This window comes from Lutra lutra, chromosome 7 (assembly GCF_902655055.1).
Source record: "Lutra lutra chromosome 7, mLutLut1.2, whole genome shotgun sequence".
NCBI classification, from domain to species: domain Eukaryota; kingdom Metazoa; phylum Chordata; class Mammalia; order Carnivora; family Mustelidae; genus Lutra; species Lutra lutra.
Window position 1 is genome coordinate 133,671,499 of NC_062284.1, and position 21,123 is coordinate 133,692,621.

Genomic DNA, 21,123 nt, shown 5'->3' on the forward strand with positions numbered 1-21,123 from the left:
CCCATACAATAATAGCGCTCGACTTGTCCCCCTGTTCCTCCAGGAAAGGAAGTTCTTCAAAGGCTTCTTTGGAAAAGTAAGTTTGATGCCACATTCGTGCTTGCTTTATAAGGAGTTACACCCCCAGTATAGTACAAATAGACATTTGTTTCTTTATAATACAGGAATTGATTTGACTATATATGGAAATTAATTGGAAAGTTGCTATCTATGATATTAACTGTGTGTCTGTTTATACTAAAGTCCAGTAAAGAAAGCAAATAGGTTGAAAAAGTATTATTTCCACAAGGCTAGGTGTTTAATTTGATCTTGCAAAGCTGTTCATATTAGCTGGATTTTTTAACAAGTGGGTTTTACTTAGTGCTCAATATTGACAGAAATGGGAGAAAATGTTAATAAGTTCAAGTGGAAATTGAATGTACCTCAAATTTTACATTCAAATTTTACATTGCAAATGCTTTTTTCCAGTCTAAATTAAATTTCGGGTGAAGTGAGTGAAAGTACAGAAATTTATCTTTGGGGATTCTGTCATTTTTAGTCTGGGCTGCTAATCTAAAAAAAACTATCTTAATTAGTTGTCTACCAAATAATCTGTCAACATATGGGATATTCCTTCTGTACATGCTTTTCAAGTATTTGTTATTTAATGTTCCTATTTCCTTAGAATTAAGAATATATATATAAATAGGTAAACACATTTCTAACATTTTTGTCAGAATTTATCATTGTTTAAGTAAGTGCTAGGAAATAATTCAGATTTAACAGTATAAGAAAACACTACTGTCATTGGGTATAAATTACTAAGAGTTAATGTGAATATAAAAATCCCATCATTAGTGAAATAAGTCAAGCAGAGAGAGTCAATTATCATATGGTTTCACTTATTTGTGGAGCATAACAAATAGCATGGAGGACAAGAGGAGATGGAGAGGAGAAGGGAGTTGAGGGAAATTGGAAGGGGAGGTAAACCATGAGAGACTATGGACTCTGAAAAACGATCTGAGAATTTTGAAGGGGTGGGGGGTGGGAGGTTGGGGGCACCAGGTGGTGGGTATTGTAGAGGGCACGGATTGCATGGAGCACTGGGTGTGGTGCAAAAATAATGAATACTGTTATGCTGAAAAAAATAAAAAAATTAAAAAAAAAAAAAAAAAATCCCATCATTTTTTGGTTTTCTGGGTTTTTTGTTTTTTTACTGGGTGGTTTTGTTACTTTGAAATTTTGTTTTAAAGATCAAATAGTTTCCATTTTATTCTCAAGTAAATATTTTAGTTGTGACTGGTTTTTATGTGTTCATATAGCCCACCTGATTTGTTTATAAACAAATTTGAAGAGACTTTAGATTGAGTAGCTTGATTCAGTTACTGCTGTCAATCTGAAATAGAGAGTCATATAATTTACCCACATGTCACAATAAAATTTCTAGTAGACATTTGAGTTTGAGTTAAATTAACAGGTCCATATCTAGAAAGAATTAATCCTATAGACATTTGCATCATTACGGTTAACCCTGAACAGTGCCTGGGGTCAGGGCCTCCAACCCTCTCTGCAGTCAAAAAGTGCTGTATGATTTTTTTTACTCCCCAGGAACTTAACTCTAATAGCCTACTGTTGACCTTACCAATAACGTAAACAGTTGATCAACACATATTTTGTATGTTATATATTTTACATACTGTATTTACGATAAAGTAATCCAGAGAAAGGAAAATGTTATTAAGAAAATCTTAAGAAAAAAATAAATTTACAGTTCTGTACTGTAGTTATAAAAAATTAAGATACATGTAGATTTGACAGGGCAGTGTGTTTAAGGGTCAGTTGTATAAATACTCAGTAGAATTGTTGAGGAAGTTTCTTTGGTAGCTGTATATTCTTTCCCAAATAGAATTTTTTTTTAAGATTTTTTTTAAATTTTTTATTTATTTGACAGAGAGAGATCACAAGTAGGCAGAGAGACAGCCAGAGAGAGAGGGGGAAGCAGGCTCCCCACCAAGCAGAGAGCCCGATGTGGGGTACCCTGATCCCAGGACCCTGAGATCATGACCTGAGCTGAAGGCAGAGGCTTAACCCACTGAGCCACTCAGGTGCCCCCCAAATAGAATTTCTCAAAGCAATTTCACATCACTAATTATTATACAGTTTAAAGTAGATTCCAAGTGATCAGTTTTTAACATCTCTACTTTAGTAAAAACAACCTTGTGTAGACCTCGTATAGAAGACTAGATTATAGAAAATATTGATATAATTTATAGAAAAAACATACCAAAAGAAGACTTATTAAGAACTTATAACATGGTGTTAGGGAACAAAGGTAGCTCTCATTTTGAAATCAACCCCAAAGTGGCAATATTTATTGCTATACAGAGTGGAGTCATGGTTCACCTACAGCATAGCCGAACTAGGTCACACTGTGCTTCTTAGCTGTTTCACTGTATTTTGCAACATAAATTTATATGGCCTAAAAAAGAAAATCAGGAATCCTCTCACTTAATCCTTAAAATAATGCTGAAATAATTATTCTCCCTGTTTTACAATGAGGAAACTAAAGTTTATGGAAGTGACCTGCCCAAGTTCACAGAGTAAGTTAAGAAGCTAAAATTTGGGCCCAGATAATTGGACTCCAGAGCTCACATTTTTAATCACTGTGCTATATAATTACTCTGTTTTCATATTAGTTACAACCGAAGTTTAAAAGATTTAACTTTGCTTGGGTGCCTGGCTGGTTCTGTCAGTGGAGTATGTGACTCTTGATCTTGGTTTATGGATTAAGCCCGTCACTGGGTATATAGATTACTTGAAAAAAAAAACTTAAAAAAAATAAAAGATTTAACCTTAGAAGATGTTAATAAATAGCTTCCTATAAACTCATTTTACTTTCTTCTTTGAGGGTAATAATTTAATTTCGGATTTTATCTCTAGTCAACTTACTTCTTTATTAAGGTCTTAAGGAGTCTTTTTCAGTAGTTCAAACTAGCATTTTATTAATTTGGAGATACCTAAATCACACTACTGAGTTTTACTCTCATAAAAGATGCTAAGCAGATGAGCACTGGGTGTCATATGGAGGTGTTGAGTCACTAAATTGTACACCTGAAACTAATATTACACTGTATGTTAACTAACTGGAATTTAAATAAAAACTTTTAAAAAGGTGTGCGGGGAGTGGCACCTGGGTGGCTCATTCGATTAAACATCTGCCTTTGGCTCAGGTCCGATTCGGTCCTGGGATTGGCGAGCCCTGTGTCAGGCTCCTTGCTTAGCAGGGGACTGCTTCTCCCTCTCCCTCTGCCTGCTGCTCCCCCTGCTTATGTGTGTGCATGCTCTCTCACTGTCACATAAATAACTAAAACCTTAAAAAAAAAAAAAACTTTAAAGAAAGGGGGGAAATGATGCTGAACAATCTCATTATAACATCTATGAGCAAATGTGACTGTCAGAATTCTTTTGTTATTGGGAGGAGAATTCTTTTTATGGCAGGTTTATTCTAACATAAAATTTTTAAAATTATAGTAAGTCATTTTGAGAGTTTGGAAAACCAACAGGAAAAGAGCATTACCCATAATCTTACCAGAAATGTGCTTTTAAATGAAAAACTTTTATTTTTTTTGAAAAACTTTTTAAAATGGAGCCTTTTAAATCTTTCAAGTTGCCATCGTTCAGCTCATTTCCACATTAAGCTACAGGAAATAGGCTGGTCAAAGAGACTTGGTTTGTCAAACTTGCCAGGCCAGTTGTGATTTAACGAAAGCTGAAAATGAAGAATCTCATAGAACAGTATATGGTAGAAGTTTATTTTTTTTAATTAAAATATAGTTGACGTGTATTAGTTTCAAATGTATGAGATAGTGATTTTATAATTAATTACATTATGAGACACTCACTATGATAAGTGTACTTACCATCTGTAACCATACAAAGTTACTACAATATGATTATAGGGAGTTTTTAACCAGGATAGTTTCCCATAAATTTTGAAACTTTCTTAGCCTTCCCCTCATGTATCATTTAATGGTCCAGGATAAAGAGAACAACAGTTATCAAGAGGTGTTTCCATTAAACATATTTGTACAAAAGTAGGTAGATGGAAGGATTTTAAGCTCTGAATTTGAATTTATAAATCATGGCTAGGAGGACTGCTTCCTCGCTTTCCTACGTTATTTCCTGAACCTGACCAGCCAGTCACTTCTCTATTCCTGCGTCACCATTTAATGAGAGGAGTGTCTGCACAAGCGTTCACAATAGGGAACAGATGAACCCGAGTCTGTTACAGAACTGTTACTGTTTAGCCCATTGTAAGCTTTTCCCCTTAAAGCAGGGAAAAACCCTGAAAACCTGAAACAACTTTTTCCAAGCTAGCTCCGTTAAATTGCTCACCATTGTTAGGAGAGCCAAGAAGGTACTCAGCTTTTTAGGAAGTACTATATACAGGTTCATTAGTGCGTTTGGCCATACCAAGCAAATACTTGATTAACCAAGTAATTACATGACACTTAACACTTGAAAAAGATGTTATAATTTTAAGATATTTGAAGAACTCCATGAGCTAAGTGATCTGTATTTACATTTTATGAGGAACTGATCTAATACAGAGATATGAAATGTTCTTAGCCTACCCTATTAGGCCTCTTTAAAGCCATCATACTGGAAAAATTCAATTCAGTCTACCTCCTGTGAGTCTTTCTCCTGTGTGTTTACTATTCATACAAAATACTTCATTTGTGGTCTCCAAATGTGTAGAGCTATTTTTTTTCCTGATACCAAGCAATTTTTTGTGACATCAGCTAGTTTTCCCACAATTTAACTCTGTTCTGACACTGTCTTCCTAGAGAGAGTCTGAGCCCACGAGTTAAGGGCTCAGTCCCATAAGACTGCTCCCACCCTACTTTAAAGATTTATTTATTTATTTATTTATTTATTTGACAGAGAGAGAGATCACAAGTAGGCAGAGAGGCAGGCAGAGAGAGAGAGGAAGGGAAGCAGGCTCCCTGCTGAGCAGAGAGCCCGATGCGGGACTCGATCCCAGGACCCCGAGATCATGACCTGAGCTGAAGGCAGCGGCTTAACCCACTGAGCCACCCAGGCGCCCCCCACCCTACTTTAGATGCCAGTCATAAGTTATAGGTCTCCAGGTTACATACAGCTTCTGTCCAGTTTGGCTACAAATTGGAGGCTCCCACAACCTCCTCTTCAGGTTTAATTTGCTAGAGCAGTTCACAAAACTTAGGGAAACACTTATGTTTACTAGTTTATTTAAAATATGCGATAACAGAAACAGAATAGCCAAAGCTAGAGCTACGTAGTGTGAGGTCTGGGAGGATTCCAGGCACAGGAGTTTCTGTCCCTGTGGAGAGGGAGTATGACACTTTCCTGGTATGATGTGTTCACCAACTTGGAAGCTCTCTGAACCTTGTACTGTTGGTGTTTTATTGAGGCTTCCTCACATAGGCATGGCCAATTATAAATTCCATTACTAGCCCCTCTCCCTCTCTGAAGGCTGGAGTGTGAGGTGGGGCCAAAAAACCCGAGCCTTTAATCATGGCTTGTTCTGTTCTGATGACCAGTACTTATCTAGGAGCCTACCCAGAGTTGTCTCATCGAACAAAAGATGTTCCTATCACTTGAGCATCACATAAGATGCTCTTATCACTTGGGTATTTACAGGGTTTTAGGAGCTCTGTGTCCAGAATGGAGTCAAAAACCAAATATTAAAACAAGGGATGCTCACAGTGCTCTTCTCACTTGGGAAATTAGGAAATTATAAGGTTTTCAGAAGCTTTGTGCCCAGAACCAGGAGCAGAGACCAATATATATTTTCCACTATCTCACAGCTGTTTGCTTATATGTACACAGAGCTTTATGATACGCTTTGACCTACTTTGTAATCTTGCCACTCATAACCACTCAATGAATTAAACAGGAGAGTTCATGAAACTACATTTTACAAATGAATAAACAAGCTCCGAAAGGTCACCCAGTTAGTAGTAATGGGCAGCGTCTACCCCGAAACCAAGTTTTTCTGAAAGTTGGTGCCGTTTTTCACCTACTCCATATTGATGTTCTGTCATTCAGAAGTACACCCGGTAGCTCAGGGGCCTGAATGCTTCCCACAAACATGTTTTGTATGCCCTGAGCACAGTTTATAAATTTGAATTAGTTGCCAAAATTTCAAATACTGAAAGTTTTCACATAAAAAGTAGAGTATCTATCTTAAGAATTAGAAGATCTGGCAAAATAGAATGCTTTCTATGTGGCAACAGTAGCTTCTGCTGAGTAGCCACTGCACCCTTCAGTTGCCCGTTTGGCACAATCCCTGCAACTCCCTGTTGTCCTTACCTCAGCCGGTTTCACTCATTTTGTTACCTGCTGTAAATCCTGAAGGCATTTGAGTTTGTGAATTCTTCTCTGAGCTATTATGTCACTTTGAGGAGCGGCGGGGGGGGGGGGGGGGGGGGGGGGGCTTTAACTCTATAAAAATCACCAAAAATATATCTGTTCTAGCGGATCCTGTTAATGTACTGCCAAATATATTTTTCTCATGTTCTTACACTTTCTCAGTTGTCAAATGGCATCATTAGAAATGGTTATGTTTTAGAGAATGCATGGTTGAAAAGTAATGTGTGGTTATAGTGTTTTTACCTAATTCTAAAGAGTAAACATTATGTGATATTTATGACTGCTCTTAAATACGTGTACTCACGTCTACTTTCTGTTTTATATTTCCCAGATTTTCTTCTCTATAACAAATCATACTTTGTGCTTACCTTCATTCTGGATCCTTTTCTTTAAAGGGGGGGAATGGGGCACCAGGATGGCTCAGTCACTTAAGCATTTGACTCTTGAACTCAGCTCAGATCTTGATCTCAGGGTTGTGAGATTGAGCCCCACGTTAGGCTCCTTGCTCAGCACGTAGTCTGCTTGAGATTCTCTCTCTCTCCCCTGTGCCCTCCCACTCATGTGCTCTCTCGGGCAATCTCTCAAATAAATAAATCTTTAAAAACCTGGAAAATAAAAAACAGTGGTTCTCAAGCACAAGTCTTAGTGTCTCAAACAAACTAGGGACTGTGCTAGGCTATCCAGATATAAGGAGGAGCAAGGCAATCTTCATTTTTTTTTAACTCATTTAATATCTCATTTTTAGATAACTATTTGACACCCCCTCCTTTTTCCTTAAGTTTTCAGAATTTTTTTTACTCTGTTCTCTCTTTCGGCTGATGACCTTGCTTCCTACTTCACTGAAAAACTAGAATCAATCAGAAGAAAACCCTTGCCTGTGCTGCCACCACATCCGTCTGTGTCCGTGCCCGTATGCTCTGTTTCCCCTCGTGTGCAAGGGATGAACTGTCTGTGCTCCCAGCCGAGGCCAACTCCTCCACTAGACTCTTCTTACTCCAGCTCCTCCTTACTCCAGCAGTGCCCCCCACACACTTTTTCATTTCAGTTTTTCTTTCTATGGTGAATCAAAACAGATCCTCTTAAAAAAAAAAAAAAAAAAGTTTCTTGGTGCCTCAGTTTCTACACCCCCTTCCGCTGTTAAACCTATTTAATTAGGCTTTTACCTGCACCACTCCACCAAAGCTGTTCTTACTAAGTTTTCTTCTGTATCATTATTCCAAGGATCCTACTGCCTCCTTACCTGACCTGTTAGCAAATTTGTCGTAGTCCATTCCTCTCCTGCTATGAAACACTGTTCATTTGGAGTTCAGAGATCATGGTCTTGGTTTTCCCTCATATTGCTGCCTACTTCCCAGTCTGTGGACTCTTCTCTACCTACATGTCTCTCTTGATTATGTCATCCAGTGTCATGGATTTAAGTACCATCGCTATTCTGATGACTGAAACTTCTTCAGGCATCTTCTCTGACCTCCATCGTGGTATTTCTGTCACAGAAGCAGTATAGCATAGGTTAAGGGCTTAGACTCTAGGGAGTCAGGTGCTTGCATTTAATCTTGGCTCAGCTACCTACTTTTCCCCACCTATTAAAAAAAGAATAATACTAATACCCACTGCATGTGATTATTGTGAATATTAAATAAGTAAATATAAGCAAAGTGTGCAAAGTAGCCTGCCATAGCGGCTCAGTCTTAGGTATCATCATCATCATCATTAAACACTTTACACCAGGCAACTCACACTCACATGTCACAAAACAAATTCCTAATCTGTCCCTCCCAGACTACTCTCCCCAGTCTTCCCCATCTCAGTGTAGAGCAACTCTATACCTGTGCTCTAGCCGAAAATCCTGGATCTAATTTTGACTCCTTTGTGTTATACCCTGTATCCATATCCCATCAGTAGTTCCTGTCTCACTGCTGCCACACTGTTGCTCTGGTCCAAGCCAGCTTCTCCTCTCATCTGAGTCATTGCAGTGGTGTTCTACTTCCCCTGCTTTCATTGTTGTCCCTCCTACCATCTGTTCTCAAGATATCAGCCTGAGTGATCTTTTTAAGACAAAGGGCTGATTATATTGCTCCACTGCCCCAGATCCTCCATTAGCTTCCTGCTCTACTCAGAATAAAAGCCGACGTCTTTGGGTCCTATCGGCTATTGTACATGAATTCCCTCTGTCTCTTTTCCTAGCTTCTGCTCTCACTTTGTCAGTTGCAGCCACACTAGCCTCCTTGCTATTCCTTGAGCACACTAGGTATGCTTCTGCCCTTTGCACTTGCTGTAGCCGCTAGTCTGGAGCACACATCATCCAGTTACATGCCCGGCTCACTTCATCTCTTTTCATTCTTGGTTCAAAAGCCCCATTCTCAGTGAGGCATTCACTGAGAATGAAACATTCACTGAGAACCCTATTTCAAATTCCGAATACCACCTTCCTCCATATATACACACTCAGTATTCCTCTTCCCTGCCTTATTTTTCTCTGATAAGGCTTATCAACATTTGTCATACCATACAGTTTACTTATTCATCTCTTTCTTTACTGAAACATAGACTCTCTTATGATTGAAATCTTCACCTATTTTCACTGCTGAATCTTCAGTGCCTAAAATGATATGAGTTCCATAGTAGCTACTCCAAAATATTTGGGTTAGTGAATGAACAAATGAATGAATGACAGATGCACTGCTTTCAAGTTCACCCAGTAGTGGGAGGAACCAGACAGGTAAAGAAATGCTTACCAAATCATGTGACAGGAACAGGTATTACCAAAGCAGCAAAGAATGAATGTGAGAGGTTATGATGAAGGCTTCTAGGAGGAGGTGACACCTAAGGCTGAGACACAAAGCAGTGACTTCTAGTTAAACTAAATCAGAGGAGACCTGCATTTTAGGCAGAAGGAACAGCATTCACAGGACCACTGGGATGAGAGAAAAATATGCACCTACTCATTCATTCAGTCAAACTAGGGATATATAGAAAAAAATCAGAAGATATGACCCAACTTTTGGGTATGATTGACCAAGAGGATCGGGGAACCCTTCATTGTGAGGAGGGGTATGACGAATTTGATTGTGGACAGGTTGAGCTTGAGAAACCTGTGGAATTTTCATGTCTACTATTATGTATATTTGAAATACGAACTTTATATTAGAATAATCCCTGGGTTCCCCTCTCCCCTCGACTAAAAGTGATGCAGCAAACCAGAAGAGCTGAATTACCTCCAGAAATCATTCCTTTGCTGTTTGCTTCATCTTTCATGCCATTTGCTACCAATCTTATTTTTTTCCTGAAAGCCTTTCAAGTCTCCTCTTACTTAGAGTGCAGGAAATATAGTGTATCTTAGTGTCCCAGATTAAACGGTTACTGTAGTGTTAACGAAGCGGCCATTAGAGATAATGCCAGTCTCAAATACGGGTGAATTTGTGTTTCTTTCCCTTTGCTGCTTTGTTCTTTAGGGAGTATTCACTGTATCTGGGAATTAAAAAACAAAATTTGTTCCTTACATGATTCTGCTCAGAAATTCAAATATCAACTGATAGACTTGAAGGTCCTATTGAGATTAAAAAAGAAAGGAAGCCAATTTTCCTGTGAAAGAAAAGAAGCTTCTTGTTCATTTATTATAAGGTGCACCGTCTCATGTTGCCTGTTAGTGTGTCATTATCTCTTTACTCTGTAGTGACTGGGTAATCTCTGTGTGTGGGTGTGACAGAAAGATTGACCAGTGATTCCTCACACATTGGGTACACTTGAAAATCATTTTGGTTTGTACAGAAAGAACTTTGCACCATAGAATGGCAGATCACTATTGCTCAGAAAGAGCAACTTGCTCGCCTCTCCTGCCCATATTGGTCTGTTTGCTGCAGTTGCTTCTTAACATTTCAGAGTTATGCCATACTATGCTTCCCATATGTCTTTATAGCATTTCTTGCTTAGGTTTAAGCATTAGAACAGCTGCTTAACCTTTTGCTCTTATCTGTCTTATGCCCAACAGAATTATCTTGCCCTCAGATATCACTTCTATTTATGTTAATTGCACATTCGTATCTCATTGGTGATCTTGGGACTTAAAGGACTTTGGAGTTGAAAAGCATTGAGATCTAGTTGTGGTTTATTTATTTTTAAAATTTATTTTCATAAATTAAAGGAGGGGAGGAGGAGGGGCAAAGGGAGGGAGAAAGAGAAAGAATCTTAAGCAGACTCCATGCCCAGCACAGAGCCTGAGGCAGGGCTCCATCTCACAACCCTGAGATGATGACCTGAGCTGAAATCAAGGAGACACCTAACCAACTGAGCCACCCAGGAGCCCCCTGAGTTGCAGTTTAAAACATTAGATAGCATATAAGCACATTTGTTTAAAAAAAGGAGGAGGAGGGGTGCCTAGGTGGCTCAGTGGGTTAAAGCCTCTGCCTTTGGCTTGGGTCATGATCCCGGGGTCCTGGGATCGAGCCCCGCGTCGGGCTCTCTGCTTAGCGGGGAGCCTGCTTCCCTTCCTCTCTCTCTGGCTGCCTCTCTGCCTACTTGTGATCTCTGTCTGTCAAATAAATAAATAAAATCTTTAAAAAAAAAAAAAGGAGGAGAAGGAGGAGGGGAAGGAGGAGGAGAAAAAAGAGGGAAAGAAGAAGGAAGGAGGGAAGGAAGAAAAAGAATAATTCAGGGCATAATTTCAAATGGGTCTGTTATTTCAATATAATAAATTGTCTTTCCAAAAAAATTTAATTAATGTTCACTTTCCAGGGATTTGAAGATTTACATCCAAAATTGGCAAACTATGGCCCACTGTTTTTGTAACTGAAGCTTTACTGGAACAAAGCTATGTCCATTTGTTTATATATTGTCTGTCTGCTTTTGTGCTACAATGGCAGAGTTGAGTAGTTGTAACATAGACTTATAACTTGCAAAGCTTTAAATGTTTGATATCTTGTCCCTCATAGAAAAAGGTCTGCCAATTTCTGATTTAAGCAGGATCTACTTTATTTTTTTTTTTTTTTTTTTTTTTTTAAAAAACATTTTATTTATTTATTTGAGAGAAGAGAGAGACAGTGAGAGAGAGAGCATGAGCGAGGAGAAGGTCAGAGGGAGAAGCAGACTCCCCATGGAGCTGGGAGCCTGATGTGGGACTCGATCCTGGGACTCCAGGATCATGACCTGAGCTGAAGGCAGTCACTTAACCAACTGAGCCACCCAGGCGCCCAGGATCTACTTTAAATAACAAAAACAAAACTCTGGAGATAGGTAGGTAGATCAGATTCTTTATTGTAATTATTTCAATTGCCTTTTATTGCGAATACCTTTTATACTTAAGGGAAAGTGATCTTTCAGTGTACTGAGCTAAAGTTACTGTTCCTGTGTCATTTTTGCAACCATTTTATGTTTCTTCACTGGTGTTTTCATTTGAAGATTAGCTGTGCATTTCTCTTACTTGCAAGTACAAGTTTACTAATTCAGCAATTTGTAATAGATCCACTACCTGCTATCATTTTCTCCAGTGTCAGAGCCTGATTGATTTCTATATTGGTTTTTGTCTACCCAAAATAAGAGATGTTTATGGCAGATGTTAATTTTAAAATTCTAAGTTGGATATATAGAAAGTTGAGTGGCTACTAGCTAAGTTATATTGGACATTTATCCTCTTTCACTCATAGGTTAGCCTGATCCTTTTCAGATTCTACCAGTTTAAATTCGAAGTTATTGAAGTTCTGTCCATGTTAACTCTGTCTTCTTTCCTTGAAGAATAAGCGGTTTCCTTTTTGTTTTAAAAGTATGTTTTTCATAATTAACTAGTCAGTGTGAATTCTATCTATAACCGAAAAATTACTTTCTTTTTTTAAAGATTTTATTTATTTATTTGACAGAGAGAGATCACAAGTAGGCAGAGGCAGGTACAGATGAGGGGGAAGCAGGCTTCCTGCTGAGCAGAGAGCCCGATGAGGGGCTCGATCCAAGGACCCTGAGATCATGACCTGAGCCGGAGGCAGAGGCTTAACCCACTGAGCCACCCACGCACCCCAACCATGAAATTACTTTTAAAATAGAAAGTGTTGGGGCACCTGGGTGGCTCAGCCATTAAGCGTCTGCCTTTGGCTCAGGGGAGAATTCCAGAGTCCTGGGATCAAGCCCCCCATTGGGCTCCCTGCTCAGCGGGAAACCTGCTTCTCCCTCTCACACTCCCCTTGGTTGTGTTCCCTCTCTTGCTCTCTCTCTGTCAAATAAATAAATAAAATCTTTTTTTAAAAAAGTGTTGGAACAAGTGATGAAATAATTCTTCATGTCTCACATCTACATTACCCTAGCTACTACATTTTATTAGTTTCTGAAGTATTATGCAGTCTTTTTTTGTAAAGAGGTATTTGTGTCACTAAGATGTACCTAAATCCTGTATTTCATACTTACTCTGGGTTAGCTTTATATTTCAGTCTTTTTGTTAGCTTCAACTTATTTCCTAAGATATTGGCTTAAATAGATAGTTTTAAGGTAAACAAAGGCAAAAACTTTCATCTTCTATGACTTTTATAATTTTCTGAAAAGTGCTTAAGAACCTCAGTTGATGTGATTGGAATGAAAGACTGTAAAGGCACAAACAGGAAGGAGCATTGCTACTGTAGAATTTGTATGATGAAGTCTGAATTGAATTTAACTGCAGGTATCTTTGAGTGTTAATGTCTCAATACCTGTTGGAAGTAACTATATTGTGGCCGACTATTGTGACATCCGAGAATCAGCCCCCAAAGTAGGAACAAAAGCAAGAAGAATTCGTATTATCTGTTTTCTTCCCCCAGTTAGAAAATCAAAGGCCATGAAATATGACAAATACAGTGCCTCAGTGGTACATCAGTACAACACCATAAAATTTATCATGTAGATTGGGGCGCCTGGGTGGCTCAGTAGTTAAAGCCTCTGCGTTCAGCTCAGGTCATGATCCCAGGGTCCTGGGATCGAGTCCCGAATTTGGGCTCTCCGCTCAGCAGGGAGCCTGCCTCCTCCTCTCTCTCTCTGCCTGCCTCTCTGCCTACTTGTGATCTGTCAAATAAATTTTAAAAAAAAAATCTTAAAAAAAAAATTCTTAAAAAAAAAATTTTATCATGTAGATATACCTCAAAAAGCAAAGATGTTTTCATAACTATATAATTGGACCAAGAAGATGTCTGTTTGGCTGTATATGGTAAGGAGACTGAACGCGGAACAGTTCCATTCAGAAATGACCTTTGAAGTGCACTTGGCTGGCTCAGTCAGGTGAGCCTGCAACTCTTGATCTCGGGGTCATGAGTCGAGCCCCACATTAGATGTAGACATTACTTAAATAAAAACTTTTTAAAATGAATCAATAATCAAATAACCTCCCCTCCCCCCCATTTTCGTTCTCCCAAGTCTGGAATTAGTCCCGTCCGTTGCCTCAGACGCTGAACTCCGCAGGCAGCAGTTGCACAACGAATAGAATAGATTGATGAAGCTGCGAATTTCAGTTCCTTACCAGGATCTTCAGTGCCATTTGGCAGTCTTCTGTGTCACTGATCAACTGTCCTGTATCCCCTACAATAGATATTTGGCAAATATATTCCTTCAAGAAATGTTTCTTAAACTCCTGTGCTGTGCAGGCATTGTTCTAAGCTCTGAGGATCCAGCAGTGAGCAATAAAGGTGGGAAACCCGGCCATCGTGGAGGTTCCCTTGTAGCAAAACACTCAGTGCTGCATGGGAGTTGTTTAAATATGGGCAGTTGCTCTTGGCGGTGGGGTAACTACAGCCCCAAATTGTCTGAAGTAGTCCCAGTATAACACCTGTTTCTGGGTTTTAATAGTGCCCCCTTTCACTTCCAGAGGATCCAGTTTGGACAGTACATTATATGACCTCCCTAGTTCTAAACCTTTTACATGTATCAGCTTCTTTTATTCTCATAATAATCCCATGAGGTATGTGAAGTTAACATCATTACATAGGTGTGGAAATTGAAGCTTAGGGAAGTAATGTGCCCTTGGTCATACTAGTAAGTGGCAGAACCAGAATTCAAACCTAGACAACAGCCTGGTTCCAGAGTTGATGCTCTGAGTTACTCTGCTCTGCTGCCCCTGTATTGCTCTCATACGTGTTGACCATCTCACTGTGCCTGTCGACCGTCCTCTCCCCAGCAAAGTAAAGTAGGTAATCTCTCCTTTGCAGATGAATTTATGTCTCCAGCGTGAACTTCCTCAACTTGCCACTCACTCCTTTACAAATCTGTGTCATTTTACTCAGCTTCACTCTATCACTCCATTTCACGGAAAGGACATCCCTCTTCCTGTCCAAAACGTGTATTCTAGCCCCATCCCATCCCATCCCACCTCCTAGAGGACTTTCTCCTTCTCGGGCCTTCAGTCTCCGTTCTCTACTGGCTTTTCTCACTCATCATGTAAGCATGATCTGTTCTTGTTCAAAGTGTGTCTTTCAAGAAGCTTTACTTTGTTGGGAGAAGTTTTTAGAACTTTTTTAAAGTTACTGTTGATGATAAATGGCTACCAGTTCCTTATTACCCTCTTTCAATTTCAAGTACTGAATGTATCTCTGATCCTTTTACCAGTCCTACAGATACTTTACAGATGAAGAACTGGAAGCTCAGAGGGCTCCACAACTTGCTTAGCTTATGAACAGTGGCACTGAATTCAGACTGCTTATCTTACACCAAAGCCCATTCTGTCTCTAGTATATCATGCTAGTTTATCATAATTCTTAAAGATTTCCCTTGATCCTCTGCCTGTCCCCCATTGCCCTATGGCTCTCCTTTTTGTAGAAAAACTTATTTTTTTTTAAGATTTTATTTATTTATTTGACAGAGATCACAAGTAGGCAGAGAGGCAGGCAGAGAGAGAGGAAGGGAAGCAGGTTCCCTGCTGAGCAGAGAGCCCGATGCGGGACTTGATCCCAGGACCCCGAGATCATGACCTGAGCCGAAGGCAGAGGCTTAACCCACTGAGCCACCCAGGCACCCAGAAAAACTTATTTTTTATCATAGTTTTTTTCATTTAGTGACTTATTTAGTAAATAGTCTACCTTTCAGTATTCGCTCTTAACACTTCCATAGGTTTGGAAGAAAGCAAATTCATGACCATGAAGTAGTAGTGGGTCTCAGAGTCTCAAAGTCTGACCTGAGACTTGTCAGTAGATTCTCCAATCTTCATTGTCCTTGAGGTAATGGGACAGTATGAGCCTTTTGATTCTTAAAGTTCCTGAAATGACCTGCATATTCTTTAATATTCAACTGTACTAAATAGGTTTTTTGAAGGAGTGTGTGAAGAAGTTACCACTGCGCCTCATCTTGAATGGTACTTTCTGTGTCATTTTCATTTTCAGCACCAGTAGGATATGGTGCTCTTCCTAAAAGAAACTGATCCCATTTGAGAATATACTCTTTTGATGCCCAGTGAAGAGTCTCAAGAGAAACCACCTCTGGTGGTGGAATCGGGTCAGTCTTGGTCTGGAAACACTTCTTTGCTGCTTCTATATCCTTTAAAAGACTAAGGTTCCTTTTAGGGGCGCCTGGGTGGCTCAGTGGGTTAAGCCACTGCCTTCGGCTCAGGTCATGATCTCAGGGTCCTGGGATCGAGTCCCACATCGGGCTCTTTGCTCAGCGGGGAGCCTGCTTCCCTCTCTCTCTCTCTCTGCCTGCCTCTCCGTCTACTTGTGATCTCTCTCTGTCAAATAAATAAAAAGACTAAGGTTCCTTTTAAAAGCAGTCTCAGCTGTTTGCATCTGAGATGCCTTTTCCTTATTTTCATCTACAGATTTATTCTCCATTTGTCAAAGTAATAATCTTTGTGATACTGTTTCTTCATGTCTTTTTGAAAGGAGAATTTCTTAACCAAATAAGGAAGTCATCTTTAGTCAAAGCTGCCTTATAAGCTTTCTTGACTCAGGACCCTGGACCAATACAGATAAAGATCAAGGGAAGTGTGGCACACCTGGCAGGCTCTGTCAGTGGAGGGTGCGACTCTTGATCTCGGGGGTTGTGGGTTTTGAGCCCCACGTTGGGTGTAGAGATTACTTAAAAATAAAATCTTAAAAGAAAATCAAGTGGAGTGCTTTGAAGGCTCAGAGTCTGAAGGCAAATCATCTGGTTGGGTGCAAAAGCCAAAGGTGACTGCCTGAGCCCCACTCGGACCTGTTCTGTAAAGGTACCCACTACTGTGTGGCTGCTGGGTCCCAGCACCTTTTTATAACTTTTTTTTTCAACTTTTAAATTGTGTTTCATTGAATTATAGCTGACACACAGTGCTAATGAGTTTCAGGTATGCATCACAGTGGTTCAGCAAATCTCTACGTTAAGCTGTGCTCACCACAGGCATAGCTACAATCTGTTACTGCGCTGTTAGAGTACCATTGACTATATTCCCTGCGCTGCTCCTTTTCTCCTGTGACTCATTCCATAACCGGAAGCCTGTATCTCCCACTCCTATTTACCCGTTTTGTCCAGACCCTCATCCTCTTCCCCTCTGTTGATCATCAGTTTGTTTTCTGAATTTATGGATCTGTTTCTGCCATTTGTTTTGTTTTTGAAATTCCACATACAAGGAAATCATATAGTATTTGTCTTTCTCTATCTGACTTATTTCACTTAGCAAAATACCCTGTAGGTCTATCCATGTTGTCACAAATAACAAGACCTCGTTGTTTTTTGTGGCAAAGTAACATTCCATTGTGTGTGTATATCTTACCTCTTCTTTATCCATTCATCTATTGATGGACACGGGCTGCTTTCATGTCTTGGCTATTACAGATAATGCTGTAATAAACATGGGGCTGCATGTATCTTTTCAAATTAGTGTTTTCATTTTCTTTGGGTAAATACCCTGTAGTGGAATTGCTGGATCTTATGATAGTTCTATTCTTAATTTTTTGAGGAACTGCCATGCTACTTTCCACAGTGGCTGCACCAGTTTACATTCCCACCAACAGTGCATGAGAGTTCCTTTTTCTCTACCTCCTCAGCAACACTTGTTACTTTTTGTCTTTTTGATTCTGGCCATTCTGACAGGTCTAAGGTGATATCTCGTTGTGGTTTTGATTTGCATCTCCCTGATAATTAGTGATGTGGATCATCTTTTTATGTGTCTTTTGGCCATCTGTATGTCTTCTTTAGAAAAGTGTCTTTTCAAGCCCTCAGCTCATTTCTAATCAGATTATTTGGGTTTTTTGGTGTTGAGCTGTATAAATTCTTTTCATGTATTTTGGATATTAACCCCTTATCAGATATTATCATTTGCACATACCTTCTCCCATTCAGTAGGTTGCCCTTTCATTATGTTGATGGTTTCTTTTGCTGCCCAAAAGCTTAGGAAAGCTTTTTTAAAGAGAGTAATATTTACAGACACTTCCTGCCTTTTACTTTTCAACTTGTCCTAGTCTGACTTACACTTCTGTATTAGTCAGAACCACCATCTGTTTCTCTCTTTATGTGCATGTGTGTGTTTGTGTGTATACACATACACACATATGTATATGTATACATTTAGGTATCTGTCTATACATATAGAGAGAGGGAGGGACTTAAGAATTGGCTCATGCAATTATTGGGGCTGGCAAGTCTGAAATCTGTAGGGCCAGCGAGCAGTCTAGAAGCTCAGGCAGAATTTCTATGTCAGAGACTTGAGGCAGAATTTCTTCTTAGGAAAACCTGTTTTTAACCTTAAAGTCTTCGACAGATTAGACAAAGCCCACCCATATTATCAAGGGTAATCTCCTTTATCTAAAGTCAACTGGGGACGCCTGGGTGGCTCAGTTGGTTGGGCGGCTGCCTTCGGCTCGGGTCGTGATCCCAGCGTCCTGGGATCGGGTCCCGCACCGGGCTCCTTGCTTAGCGGGAGGCCTGCTTCTCCCTCTGCCTCTGCCTGCCACTCTGTCTGCCTGTGCTCACTCTCTCTGACAAAAAATAAATAATAATTAAATAAATAAAATAAAGTCAACTGATTATAAATGTTAATCACATCTACAAAATATTTTCAAAGCAACATCTGGACTACTGTTTGACAAAAACAAACAAAAACCTGTGCAATCGTAGCCTAGCCAATTTGACACATAAGATTAACCATTACAAGCTTTATCACTCTACCACATCTTCATTGCTAAATCCAGTGGACACATTGCACATCATTTCTTACTTGATTGCTTTGAAACATTTGACATTTTGGACCCCCACTACTTCTTGAAACCCCTCTCCCTTAGTTTCAATAACCCTAGTCTCTCCGTTCTCCTGTCTTTCTGGTTTTTCCTTTTCTAATATTTCAAAGACTCATCTTCTCCCAGTTATTTGTTGATAAACTCTCCTGCCCTTGGTCTTCTTACTACTCCCATGATTGGTGTTTCCCAGAACTAAAATTCCATCTTAGAATTCTCTGCTGAGCTTCAGATCTGTGTATCCAGTTACTTGTTACACATCTCTGCCTGGATATTGTGTAGACATTCCAAACTTTGTTTATGTAAAACCGAACTCTTACTCTTATCCCCTTAAACTTACTTTTGCATTTCTTCTGTTCTCTTAGTTGTAGTACTTTCTCTACCTAATTACTCAAGCCAGGAATCTGAGAGGCATTTTCTGACTTCTCCCTTGTGTTTTCCATTTAAAACTCTCTCATTTCTATCCTTTTCTCAATGAAGAGAGCTTAACCCTCATTTTCTATCATCTCGAATCGTATTGTGGTCGTTCTGCCTCCTGTCAGCCTTTTTCCAGTCCATCTACACTGCTGCCACAGTGATGTTTTAAATATGCATTTAAAAATTCGTTTATCAGCTCCTAATTGCCAAAAAAATTCAGATAGAATTCTTCAGTAAGCATACATGGCCCTCCGTGACTAGCCTTTCCTCCCACTACTCCTTTATTCACCCATCCTACTCTCGAGTCATACTGAAGTATTTATGGAGTGCAGGTTTGCCACGTTGCTTGCTTCCATGTCCTATGCTGCTGCTGCTGCCGCTGCTGCCTATCATATCCACTACCTGTCACTTCCCTACCCCCCTACTCCTACCTTGTGCATCTAGAAAAATTATTTCAGTACTTACTTTGATCTTCTCCTTTGAATAACCTTCCTGATTCCACAGTTAGATTTGACCATGCCTCCTTTCTGACATCATACATTGTTTGCAGCTCTACTATAACACTTACTACTGTATTATATTATTTATTTTTTGTTTATCAAAATGTTGCCTTTCAGTGGACAGTTTTCACTGCTTGGCATGTAATAGGCTCTTATCAAATGCCTGGTGATGGTGGATGATGAGCCTGGAGGGGAGTACGCAGTTCATTTAAACAAATATGGAGGAACACTGGGCTTGGACACATACAGAGGAGAGTGGTAGATATTTCTTTATCCCCTTCTGTCCCTTCTACAGGCTGCTGCTGCAGTTTTACTACCAGATTCCTTTTGATTTATATTTTTTATAATCTGATACCTATTCTTAGCCTTTATTTTGCTTGTATCCTTAAAGCCGTTGAAGAGACAGGAAGCTGTTAAATTACTATTACGAAGTCCCACTCTCCCATTTTCATTCCGTCACAGGAGGAAGCGTACATCAGCTTACTCTCACATGATTCTTGTGTGCCAAAAGAAGTCTTTTCTCAGCCAGTAAGAATTCATGTAATAATAATAGTATTTTTAAAGTTTTTTAATCCTCCTATGTCCACAGAATGTCTCCATGCATTTAATATCAAATTAAAAACTAACCGAGTTCTGTGTTAATCCTGACAGAAGAAATAATGGTCTTTAAAGATTGTTAAAGGAATAATGAAGACTTCTTGGGTGTTTAACATGAAAATTTCAGATGACCGCGGGTTCTGCTATATATATTATGAGTCAAAGGATAGGTCAACATCTCAGTTTAGACCTATTACTTTTTACAGTAAATACATTTGTAGAAGCTACTTGTGGTGTAACTCCTTATGTATTTAATATTTATCTGACTCTTGGTTTTCTTGGTTGACTTTTTAAAGGGGTGAAGAATCTACTTATGAATTCTTTGCCCTTTATGGAATGTGATATCTTGGTTTTGAGTCCACCTGTCTTTCCCCTTTACTTAATTTTATCTTATTGTTTTGCATTGTGTTTCTAAAATAATGGCTTTGGCTTGTTTTTTCCTGAATGTTTCTACAGTTTGGTTTGAGTATCTGGCTTTGGGCACCCCTCCTGAACTTGGACTCCATCTGTACTTGTGACTTTTGGAAGGCAGAAATCAATGTTTTCTATGGAAGATGACCTTTTTTTTTTTAATGTTATGTATGTTTGTGTCCCCCTCCCCCCCTTCCTTTTTGTTTTCTCTTTAAAAGACTGGAAAGAAAGCAGTTAAGGCAGTCCTGTGGGTATCAGCAGATGGACTGAGAGTTGTGGATGAGAAAACTAAGGTAAAAATTTTATAAGCGTGAATGTTACTGTTCATTTTTTTAAAATCCCTAATGATCAGATATAATGCCGTGAAGCTGCTGTAGTCACTCTGTATCCTTCCACTTTGTCCAGAGTCTTTGGAGATACTAGTTTTCCTAAAATAAATTCAGTTACTCATTTAACCTTATGAAAAACAGAATTCTCACAACATTTTGCTCTATGTAACAGCATGTTTAGTGTAGTAAACATTTGCATTTAATGTTAGGATTTTGTTCTTACACATTTTAAGAAAATGTTTACTCCCACAAATTTGATGTAAAATGTAATGGACCTTTTACCAAAGTTTAAAAAAAAGACCACATCTGAAATTTCTTCTTGTTCCTTAATAAAGGGAA

At 39.2% G+C, this 21,123-nt stretch overlaps 1 protein-coding gene and 1 pseudogene across 8 annotated transcripts in view; one reads left to right on the forward strand and one right to left on the reverse strand.

Moving 5' to 3' along the window:
* Nucleotides 1–21,123, forward strand: part of NUMB (NUMB endocytic adaptor protein) — a 192,215-nt gene that overhangs the window by 154,187 nt on the left and 16,905 nt on the right. For 6 of the 8 annotated variants that reach the window (XM_047739255.1, XM_047739256.1, XM_047739261.1 and 3 more), the window contains 2 exons: nt 44–76; nt 20,674–20,748. In XM_047739255.1, coding sequence (XP_047595211.1) covers nt 44–76; nt 20,674–20,748 — 108 coding nt within the window. The remainder of the gene's footprint in view (nt 1–43; nt 77–20,673; nt 20,749–21,123) is intronic. The other 2 variants (XM_047739260.1, XM_047739262.1) reach the window with 1 other exon arrangement.
* Nucleotides 15,658–16,302, reverse strand: LOC125103766 (uncharacterized protein C3orf14-like; annotated as a pseudogene).